General features: G+C 36.9%; 1 protein-coding gene across 2 annotated transcripts in view; it reads right to left on the bottom strand.

Moving 5' to 3' along the window:
- The window catches only part of LOC150091184 (calaxin-like), a 175,641-nt gene that overhangs the window by 33,496 nt on the left and 129,820 nt on the right, over window positions 1-12,325 (bottom strand). For both annotated transcript variants that reach the window (XM_090382671.1, XM_090382664.1), the window contains exons 5-6: window positions 11,547-11,612; window positions 766-870 (exon numbers count right to left, since the gene is read on the bottom strand). In XM_090382671.1, the coding sequence (XP_090238797.1) occupies window positions 766-870; window positions 11,547-11,612 (171 nt within the window). The remainder of the gene's footprint in view (window positions 1-765; window positions 871-11,546; window positions 11,613-12,325) is intronic.

Raw genomic sequence — 12,325 nt, 5'->3', positions numbered from 1 at the left:
GAATCTTCTCTCCATTCCTACTTTTTAAGCTTCGTAAATTTGTTACTCCATATCGCACATCATGTTAGTTGCAGTTTGTGCGTGCAATGTTCTTTGTTATTGATTGTTTATCTTTTTTACTATTTTAAATTTTACAACTCCCCCCCCCCCCAAATGTCAGTGAACAGAAATATCAATTAGTTAGTGTGCACTTTACATATTACAGTATTAATTAAGCTATGTACATAAAAGTATTTTTATTTTGCTAACCTGTGGAAAATATTCTTCCAATTTTCATGTATAATTTAATTTTGTTAATGCAATAAAGTATAAATTTGTGATCTTTACTTTTATAGCCTGTGGATAATATTACTCCTATTTTCACTTATTAGAATCGCCGTTTAATAGAATTAATTTTCAATTCACAAACATGATCACAATGACCAGCGCTTACTGCATATCGTATAGTGAACGGTATTTTATGGAGAGCCCATTGTAAAGTGATTTGATTGAACAGTGAACCAATTGTAAAGTGGGGGTCCACTGTACTTCAATCCATTAAGAAAATAAATATTCGTATACAACTCAAGCAAAAAAAAAAAGTTGAGTCACGTCAGGTTTTGTGCAACTGCATTTGTTACAAACAAAACTTAAAAATATTTATATATATCCATCAGTCTATCTCATACAAAAGAAAAGTAATTTCTTTCATAATTTTTCAACTAATATCATAACTTTTGCCATAAATTAATGATATAAAAATAATTCTAAGCATACAAAACATACCCTTTCATCTGGCAAACAGGGTCCAAATGCTTCTAATAGCAATGATTCTTCTTCCACAGATATTTTATAATCAGAATAGGAGAGCCTACCATCATGGTCATGATCCTAATTGATAAGGTATGTTAATATTTCAATTTGCTCCACTCATATAAAATTATAAATCTATTGTTTAAAAAGAGCATGCTGAAATTATGTTGGGAATAATTCAGAATGTGAAAACAAGGAAATACCTTCATTGAGAATAAAGATATAAATTTTTGTTGAACAATGAAATTTCCAGTAATTATTTAGGTTTGTCCAGCAGGCTATTCACATGCAACATTGAGGCTAACTATCAGCTAATGTGTAACCTGGAAAACAGGTTATCCTTGTATTCAAATACAGATTCACAAAAGTCTTCCATACAAGAATTCCATTCTGAACGATAACAGAAATAACTGAGTGCATTCACTCTGCATATTTCTGCCAATCCATCAGAATATTTCAGATAATTTCTTTAAAATGGTGGAAGATTAGTGAAAATTTTCCAACTAATTCAGCTCATTACTTGAACTTATTAATAACCTGGAAAGTCATGCAGGTAAAATTTCATAACTCACCCACAAATTGATGGGTGAGTATCCACCACAAAAAGGTGGATACTCCCCAAGTAGAACATCCAGATTTTGCAATCTGTTTTAATTTATGGAGTGTTTCAAAAAATGGGTTTCTGAAGACAAGCATATGAGCACCCAATTATTTTTTGTTTATAATTAAGACAAGACAAGTTTATAATTAAGACAAGACTGAAGAATTAGCCAAGCCACCCTCCCCAATTGGAGAAATGCCTGGAGGTAGCATTTTGGAAATTGTTAGGTGTCTAGGATAGCTCAGGAGGGCCCAGGGTAACATTCTGTGGTCAAGTGATTTCAGTGCGTTCCACAAAGCCTTATTTCTGAAGAGCTTTTCAGTGAATACGTATTTTTTTTTTCAAATACCATTTTCTTTATTCATAAATTAGAGTAGTTCTTTCAAACTATAAGGAGTACGCAGAGGTCCAGAAAGTAAATCCGCCTTTCTATTTATTTTTCTAGCAGTATTAACAAACTAACTCAGTTGCTTGATCACCTTGTGGCACTGTTCCTACCTCGTAGCAGCAGGGCCATAAATGGTAAAACTAACCTCCAGGGCCAAAACATAGACTGTGACAACTTTCCACCAATTAAGACTGCAAATCCAAATTCCATGGATTTGCATCAACCCAATGATGACATAACCAACCCAAAGACTGAACGTCGATACTCCCCAAGTAGAACATCCAGATTTTGCATTCTTTAACAAGTCAGCCTATAGGCAATCTATCACCATTTCTCTTAGAGAAATGTTTTGAAAGCATAGCTGGTTCCCCAAGAATAGTGCAAAGACTGAAATCTGCCAACCTGCTGGTTGAGACCAGCTACAAATGCTGTTTTTTCTCTAACTCACTTCAATTAGGTGATGTGGCAATTAAGGTGCCTCCCAAATGCCACACTCAATACCTCAAAAGATATTTCAGAATGGGAAGTAATGAATGTCTCAGAGGCAAAAATTGTCCAGGACTGCAGGATCAGAAGGTTATACAAGCAAAGAGAATTACGCTGAAGGAAGATGGTGCACATATTCCAACTTGCAGCATCATAATGACATTTAGTTCAGCGAATCTACTTTCATCAGTGAAAGATGGGAATTTGAACTGTCACATTTGTCTGTACTTTCCAAACCCAATAAGGTGTTATAAGTGTCAGAAATTTGGAGACTCCTAAACGGCCTATCAAGGTGACTCAGTATGTCCAAACCGTGGATTGAAGGAGCATTCCCAAACTGACTGTAATACCCAGTACTCACTCTGTCCCAGTTGTAAAGGCGATCACTCAGCCTTCTCTAAAACTTGAGCAGTGAAAATATGAGAAAAAAAAAATCCATATTCAGAAGCAAGAAAACAATACGTGTTAAGATGTACAATTCAGGATCACCTTGTGGCACTGTTCCTACCTAATTGATGTATCAGTCTGAACTGGCATTCAGTGCCAGTTCAGACTGATACATCAATTAAGCCAAGCATCTCCATCCCTGAGCAGGTGTGATCCTTGCTCTCTTCTACACTTCAATTCTTAAAGCAATAAACTGAAGATAGGACTAACAACACATCAATTTCCATATTCAGAAGCAAGAAAACAATACGTGTTAAGATGTACAAAGTTGCATTCAGTGCCAGTTCAGACTGATACATCAATTAAGCCAAGCATCTCCATCCCTGAACAGGCTTGATCCTTGCTCTCTTCTACACTTCAATTCTTAAAGCAATAAACTGAAGATAGGACAAACAACACATCAATTTTGATACCACCAGCTGCTCTTGCAATTCCTGTCAGACTTGTTCAAACAGAAAACTCAGAGTTCCTTGGGAAGAAACACACTGATTCCTTCCTTATGGATACCACTGAAATTTGCAGTCAAGATAAAACCATTCTGGAGATCCATCCAGAAGATGATATAGACAACCTATTTTTTCAAAAAGAGATAAAATGCAAATTGACTGCCTCAAGCAGCCTTACAAAAAGCACTCAGCTTTAGAGCTGTACCCTCAAAATGTAAGGAAGACTGGCTCTTGCCATGGTGCCCATCATAATCTCAGAAAACATCAATCATACTGCATGATGATTGATGTTGAGAGGGCTGCTGGAGCTTTGCTCTGGAGACTAAACACTGCTCTCACCTCTTAGAACCTCAATAAGCAAAGTATTGATATTGCACCAGTTAATGAGAGTCATCAACCACCAAGTATTGCCTAGTAATGCAGAGGTGAGGATTGCTCTGCAAGGTGTGGATGCCACACCTTTACCTCTGCTTATGTTGATTCACACCAGAGAAGTCAACTCTAGCATACCAGGAGCCTTATTTCTGAACTTGCAGATGGGCATTATACCCAGGGTTACTAACATTTCCACCATCGTGAAGGTGAAAAGCAGAGGATTTAGTTTCCACAGAATGCCAGGACTTCACCGAAATTCAGTCCTCCTTGACTCAAGTGTCACTGAATATCAGTTCCATCAGAGTTTTAGACTCCCTCGTAGCAAGCAAGTTTGCCATATCTGAGAGAATGTCTGGAACAGGCTCAAAGACCAAACTGTGACTCATGCCTTTATTCAAGGAACTACTTTTAGATTTGAAAAATAATCTGTAGTAGGCATATGATATAGCCTTTACATGTATTTATTGCAAAGAGTGAAAAGATTATGCACAAATTCAGCTTTCTGATAGACTTCTGTGAGAGCTTTAAAAATGGGGGTTGATGCCCTTGAAGAAATAGAAATGAGCAACCCATTAAGCGCTCTGTTGCCCAGCTCAGTGGCCATGCAGGAACATCAGCCAACACAATGAAGATGTCGGTGGCACAGATCTCTGGTTCCACAGGAAGCAGTTATTGTCAGGAAAACTGTAAATATTTTAGTTACATGCTGGGTAAAATAATGGAGTCACTGGTTAAATATGCATTGTAGGATCATCTAGACAAGACTGCAGCAATAATTCAGACACAGCATGGGTTTGTTAAGGGAAAGTCTTGTCTAACAAATTTGATAGGACATTATGATGTGGTTACAAATGAGAATTGGATGCAAAAAATAATTTTGATATCATATACTTTGATTTCAGGAAAGCTTTTGACGCTTGGAAGACTACTGTACAAATTGGAACAGAATGGTATTAAGGATAGTTGAGTGGGAGAAGACAGAGGGTGGTAATCAATGGGTGCTGCTCTTCGTGGACTAATGTTATTAGTGGAGTCCCACAGGGTTCAGTGTTGGGTCCACTGTTGTTTTGTATATTTATCAATGATATTGATGAAGGTATATCAGGCTTAGTGTCGAAGTTTCCAGATGATACAAAGGTTGGTAGGGTTTTTAATGACAGTAATGGCAGTGTGCTACTGCAACAGGATCTAGATAATTTGGGCAGATGGGCTGAGAAGTGGCAACTGAAGTTTAACATTGACAAACGCAAAGTACTGCATATGGGTAGAAGTAACCCCAGAGAAACATACCAACTGTGTGGTACTACACTTAAGGTGGTAGAAAATGAAAAAGACCTGGGAGTAATTGTGCAGTCAGATATGATGTTTTTTGAGCAGTGCAGACAGGCTGACAGGGATATAGGAATTTTGCTACCAGAGAAAAGGTGATTGTCCCTCTGTATAAGGCAATGGTCAGGCCACACCTTGAGTACTGTGTACAGGTCTGGAAGCCTCATTTTAGGAAGGATGTAGATTTTCTTGAGCGTGTACAGAGAAGGGCAACAAGAATGGTGAGGGGAATGAAGAGATCCTCTTACCAAGAGAGGCTTAAGTTCTGCAAATTGCAGTGGCTGGGGACTAGGCACCTGCGAGTTGATCTGATTGAGGTGTATAAGTCCTTGAATGGGTTGAGCACGCTGAATTCTGAAGGGATTCTTCCACTTGTTCTGATTATGAACCTAAGGGGGCATAAATTCAAATCAAGGAAAGACAGATGTAGAATAGATGTGTGGATATTTGCCTTTAGCCAGGGGGTGGTTAATTGCTGGAACAAACTTCCATCTGTCGTTGTGGAAGTTGATAGGTTAAATAAATTAAAAGAGGAACTGGACAAACATTTAGAGGGAATGGTTGTGTGAATTTTTTTTTTTTTGGCTAATGCTGCATAAGCTCATACACTTGCTTTCTTGCATCACATGCCACTACTACTATTATTATTTTGTATAAAAAAAGACTGAAAAAAAAAAAAAAAAAAAGAACTAGACGCAAAAGTTATGTTTAAAAAAAGCAGCTATCTTCTTTTAAGGGTGCAAAAAGTTGTACTGTTGTACAAATTAGTAGTAGTCACAAATGATACAAGAAATCAAGCTTACTTAGTATCAGCCAAAAAAAAACACTTCACCCATCCTTACTCTCCAAAAATTTCTCTAGTTCTTTTATGCAGCACTCAAGATGTGACCTTATACAATGGGATAATCACCTACCTTTCCCTGCTGGCAAAATTACTGATTGTTGACAAAACCCAGCTGTTCTAGCAGCCAATCTACACTACTTAGCCCGGCAACCCAAAGGTCGCGGGTTCGATTCCCGCCTCGGGCTTGGATCAAAGTACTGCAAAAACCTTGGGAGGTGCAATATGGCCACAGAAGCCGATGCGCCAACAACTACCAAATCAAAAAAAAAAAAAAAAAAAACACTACTTAGAGAACTTAGGGGAGTAAGAAAAAGACCCCTTAGTCTTTTTCTTACTCCCCTACCATGAGTGTGGTACCTCACAATTATGTAATTCTGGAATTACTACTACCCATATGCAATACTTTGCATTTGTCAATTTGAACTTCACTTACCACTTCTCCAGCACATCTGCTTAATTTTTATTGTTGCAGTAGCATACCGTGATTACTGTCATTAACTAGTCTGCCAACCTTCACATTATCAGAAAATTTAGACACCCGATATGCCTTCATCAGTATTGTTAACAAATACTGAAAACAACAATGGGCCTATCACCAAACCCTGGAGACTCCATTAATAACATTAGTCGAAGAGGAGCAATGCCTATTGATTACTATTCTTTGTCTTTTCACACTCGACCACCATTTTATCCATAGCAAGAACTTGCCTTAATGCCACACTGCTCCAACCAACCTGTAGTCTTATGTACTTCAGCATCAAATGCTTCTCTGAAATCTCAGTATAAGAGGTCAAAATTATTGTTTTCATCCAGTTCCTTCATTACTGCATCATAATATCTAATCAGATGAGTTAGACAACATCATCCCCTAACAAATCCACGATGTGATCACCATATAACCACATTCTTGTCTACATGGTGCAAACTGCTTCTTTTACTAGTGACTCCATTATTTTCCTTGAACTGAAGTCGTTTACCGGTCTGCAATTACTCATGTTTCCCTCTGATCCTCCTTTGTGAATTGGGGATACTTTAGCATATCTCTAGTTCAAAGGGACTTCCCCTGAATCCAAGGATGCTCTCATAATTATTACAAAAGGCTTGCTTACTTCTTTTTGCTACTTCTCTTAATATAATTTGATAGATCCCATCACCCTAATTGCCTTATTCATATTTAGCCTCAGCAACCTCTTTTCTGCATTTCTATCAATTATCACAAAATCATTTAGAACCCTATTAGAATTTGATATAATTCTGGCATCTACGTCCATAAAAAAAAAATTCCTTATGTAAAATTATAGATGCAAAATATTTATTCGGTTTGTCAGCAGTTTGAGCATGATTATTAATAGTTTAGCAAGTAAGGTCTAGAGAGACAACATAAGTTCATTCCTTTTCTTGCAGTGCTAACAAGCAAACAACTCTCATGTGCCTTAGCATGCCTAACTCCCTTAATGACTTGATTGCAGAACAGTTTATACTTACTGTAGGTTTCTGTGTTTTCTGATAATTTATAATCATTCCATTTTCCTTCTCTGCCATTAGTCTCATAAGTTCATATGACATCCACTTAAGTCTACACCTCAAACAATATCTCACTGTTGGTATAAAAAACTTAGTAGCTTCTGTGATTCCTTTACCAAATGCTTCCCACTTAGAATTTGCAGTCAGTCCCACTGAAAAGAATTTAAAAAGCAGTCACTATTAAAAAAGCAATATATCTTCCCTTTACCACTGACAGTAGTTACATTGTTAAGTAGATCCCACATCCATATAATATGATCACTGCCACCTAGTGATTCCTATATCCCAAGATTCTTCATGCATGAAGTGTCACAGCTGATAATTGGATCAAAGTGTTGCTTTCTCTTGTTGCCTCTCTAATATGCATTGGAGATTATTGGAAGACTTTTAAAAAGAGTAATCCAATATTTCAGAAAAGTCTTCTACTGTGGTTAACCAACAAACAGTCTCAGTCAATATCCAGTATAGTAGTCTTAAATGCACAACAGTATCAAAAGCTTTCCTGAAATCCAGGTATATGATATCAAAATAATTTTTTGCATCCAGTTGCTTTGTAACCACATCATAATAACCAATCAAATTTGTCAGACAAGACTTTCCCTTAACAAACCCATGCTGTATCTGAATTATTGCTGCAGTCTTGTCTAGATGATCCTGCAATGCATCTTTAACCAGCGACTCCACTATTTTACCCGGAACAGAAGTTAAACTAATTGGCCTGTAATTACTCATGTCACCCTTCGATCCCCCTTTGTGAATTGGGGATACATTTGCACATCTACAGTCAGTGGGGACCTCCCCTGAGGCCAAGGATGCTCTCATAATTTTGCCTTAGGATTTGCTTAATTCCTTTGCCGCCCCCTTTAATATAACTTCAACAATTTCTCCTCCACTTTGCACTCAGTTATTACAAAATCATTAAGCACCCTGCTACAATTTGATAACCTTCTGGCATTTTCAAACCTTAATAACTCCTCATGTGTGAATGCAGATGCAAAATACTCATTCAGTTTGTTTGCTATCTGAGCAGGATCATCAACAGTCAAACTATCAATATCAAGTGGACCAGTCAGATTCATCCCCTTCCTTTTAGAGTTTATATAAGTAAAGAAATCCTTGCTATTTTTCTTAGCATCCTTTGCAAAAGATTTCTTGTAATCTGCCTTCGACTGCCTAACCTCCTTTGTGACTTCATTATAGACTAGCTTATATCTGCCATAGGCTTCTGTGTCATCTGATAATTTATATGCATCCCATGCAATTTTCTTCTCTGTCATGAATCTCGTTAGTTCATTTGATAACCATTTAGGCCAAAACCTTGAACAATATTTCTTAATAGGTATGAAACTTTTAGTAGCTTCCACAATTAATTCCTTGAATGCTTCCCACTTAGAATTTGCTGTTGGTAACATCATCAGTTGAGACCGCTGTACCCACCTTTATGAAAGCAAAAACCCTTTCCTTTACCCCTGATGGTAATTATATCTTTAAGTCAATCCTGCATCAGTACACTGTGATCACTGCCATCCAGTGGTTCCTTTATCTGCAAATTCTTAATACACGAATGATCACTGCTGATTACCAGATCAAGAGTATTACCCTCTCGAACATGATGCTGCAGAAAACAATCATCCAATAAATCCACAAAAGTCTTACTAGTGTGCGAGAGACCAATCCACAAGTTCCAGTCAATATCTGTGAAGTTAAAATCCACCATTATAAGACATTCTGATTTACTAACCAAGTCTATTTCTCTGTACAATTGTTCGATGTGCTCATTTGAGTCATTAGGTCTATAACACACTCCTACTCTAATTTTTGCTTTCACAGTGCTTAGTCATACCAAACTGACTCAACAGTGCACTGTTCATCTATAACAATGGGATGCACTTCTTTTGATTTTGTTTTTCTTAATTAACTGACCATTTTATCCTTTCTGTACACATTGTACTTCCCAAATTCCAATTCTGCATTCCTAATATCTGTGTGACACCACGTCTCTGATATCTCAACAATATCCACGTTTGATGTCTTGACCAACACTTCAAATTCATCAAATTTATTTACTACACTTCTAGCATTGGTATACATGCACCTATTCTTATTCTTAGTTACCCTAACACATCCCATATACCCACCTGTTTCACAATGACTGCCATCAGTCCCTGAAACCCCCAGCACCCCTCGCTCCAGGCCGCTTATTATTCTAATAGAAGTAGCGCAAAAATCACCTTCACCCCTGCCTGAAGCTACTTTTAACCTTTCAGTCTGTGAAACCCCCCAAGCTAGCAGTATTCCAACCCACCTAACACTGCCTCGATAGCATCAGCAAATATTCTTGCACCCTTTCTGTTTAAGTGTATCCCATCCCTGTAGAAGCAGTCTCTTCTGTTAACAAGCCCAGACCAAGCTGAAAAAAAATTCTGCCCCTTGAGCCTTGCACATTCCCTCCAGGACCGAATTTATTGACTAGGCTCTCATCATGTACTCCTCCTATCGTGTCTGGGAAGAATTGCAGACACTTTCAAATTTAACACTAACTCACGACTTTTTTGCAACATTGACCTGTACTTGTTAAGTAAATCTGCAGATCTCCTACTCTTAATGTCATTGGTGCCAACATGTACAACAATATCACCTTTTGTGTCCTTAAAAGATGATATAGGCTTTACAACATCATCAACTTTTGCCCCTGACAGACATACCCTGGTACTATTCCATCTATCCTTTTTACAAAATATATTCCCCGTCTCCAATAATAACTAACCCCTGTGGGACCAGCGCATTCTGCCTTGCATATTGCCGCTGTGTTGCCTGATGCCCATGAGTGAGTTCTGGCATTGAGTTGGGCAGCTGAGAGCTTGATGGGTCCCTCATATTAATTTCTTCGAGGGCATCTATCCTACATCTCAAGCTCTCATAGATGCCAATTAGAATGCTGAGTTGACGCCTAATTTCCAGACACTCTGCACCTGGCACACAGAAAGACATCCTCCTTGGCTAGATCATGTTCTGTTCCAGAAAGTTTGGTAAACATTGCACAAGTTGCACATTTTTTTAGGCTCTGATGCATTGGAGAATCGCTCCCCTCAGTTCTCCTCCAAGTCACAGCACTCTTGCCACTTTGTGCCCGTTGCTTTGCTGGTCTAGTCTGGGGCATATTTTAAATTAATAAGATCAATAAATGTAATTAATTAATTGTCACCGCTACACTATCTAATAGAATCCTGAATGCAGTGATGTGTATTACGCTATATAATTTTACGTTAGAACTACCTAGTTACCACAATTGAAAATTTGAATTCCCTACCACTCTATACAAAAACAATGGCTGCAAGATTCGAACAAAAAAACGGTTTTTCGTATATTAAGTAGTAATCTACAAAAACTCTTATCTAAAATAAAAATAACCAGTGTAACTAGAACTATAAAATTAAAATTAAATTTTATAGTTCTAGTTACTAAATTTTATAGTTACAGTTCAAACATTAAAATCACCAAGGAAAATTGGACTGGAGAAAGTCAAGTTGCAAAGAGAGGAAGTCAAAGAGCTCCAAGTGATTAGTAGGGAGAACAGTATAGACAACGGATGAATTTGAAACAATGAGGTAGAGAGATTTTATTTGGTTTTTAGGAGCATTAGCAACTAAGGCCATATTGCTCCGGGGATATGTGGTGGTCATTCCCTGACCTTTCCGCATCCTTCGTATTTGATGGTCACGGGCTCGAACCCCGGTCTAATCAAAAAGCGTGTGCTACGGCACTGCTGCTCCTGCTCACCTGGCTACCGAGGTGCCAAAAATTAACTGTATAAAAATTAATTTATTGAAATTTTACAAACATTCAAATTGAGTGATTTGGCAGTTTTAGGTATAGAGCTAAAATTAAAAAAAAAAATGTGTGCAAAATTATTTGCAATTGTGCATACTGTAAGTTAATGGAAAGTTTGGAAATGTCATGGACTCACATTTCTGTAGTTAAAAGGGCTGCAAAACTACAACAATTTAAAGTAAGCAAATGATCAAATTGACTGTGGTGGTTCTAGCATTAAGGTGTGGCTATTTTTATAATAATGAGTTACTTACTTTTCTTTTATTAGCCAATAACAAAAAGATTATGTTAAAATAACTAAAACCAATCTGGTCATATACCAGAATGGTTTTAGTTATTTTATAGATGAGACTAAAACTTTAGTCTCATTGTAATTTTTCTATATTAATTAATGAAAAATGTGATTAAAATCATTTTGTTAATGTTTTGCTATAAGCCCATACTAATAACTTTACACAGTGATGAAAGAATGTGACTACCTACCATTTTTTTCAAAATAACATCAACAAGGTCTCTGATACCTTCTTCGGGATCTTCCTCAGATGGTAACTGAATTAAATAAGAGACTATATCAAATCAGCAATTAGTAATGACAACTAATGCTTTGTAACTTGAAGTTGATGGGAGGTGAAAAACACAGTCATTAAAAATTTATCTATTCAAAATTTAATAATTTTCTAATAAGTTATGGTACATTAAAACTGCAAAACATAATGCATCAGTAAGACCTAGGCGAAGCATGCTTAGGTCTTACTGATGCATTGTTTTACCATTCCAGTTTTAACTATAATTTTTAAAAAATTATAACTACAGAAATGCATTATACTATATTAAATAATGAAAACAAACTTATACACTCGCTTCATCTAAAATATTCAATAAGAAGGATGTAGTGCATTTTCTTCTTTGATTAGCATTAGTAGAGACATGTAATACAAGAAAACAAGCTTATACAGCATTGACCAAAAAAAAAAACTTCCCATTTCACCCATTCATTTGCTCCAAAAGTTTGAAATTAATTGTTTGTTGTCTTCTGAATTACTTGTTTAATAAACATAATGTCAGAAGAAGACCAAGATATTACTTGGTCCCAGGAATTTGAAGCATATTCATCATCTTCTGATGCATATTCTTCTTCTGTTGATTTTGCAACAAAATAGGTGTCTCCTAACAAAGAATCTTTTCAGACACCAGTAAAGCGTAAAGGTAAAAGGAAATCAAAGACCCCTAAAACTGTTACAAAAGGGGAACAAGATAAAAAT

Source organism: Mastigoproctus giganteus, chromosome 1 (assembly GCF_048544385.1).
Source record: "Mastigoproctus giganteus isolate SK-2022 chromosome 1, ASM4854438v1, whole genome shotgun sequence".
Classification (NCBI taxonomy): domain Eukaryota; kingdom Metazoa; phylum Arthropoda; class Arachnida; order Uropygi; family Thelyphonidae; genus Mastigoproctus; species Mastigoproctus giganteus.
Note: the sequence above shows the minus strand (reverse complement) of the source record. Positions and strands in the feature narration are given on the sequence as shown.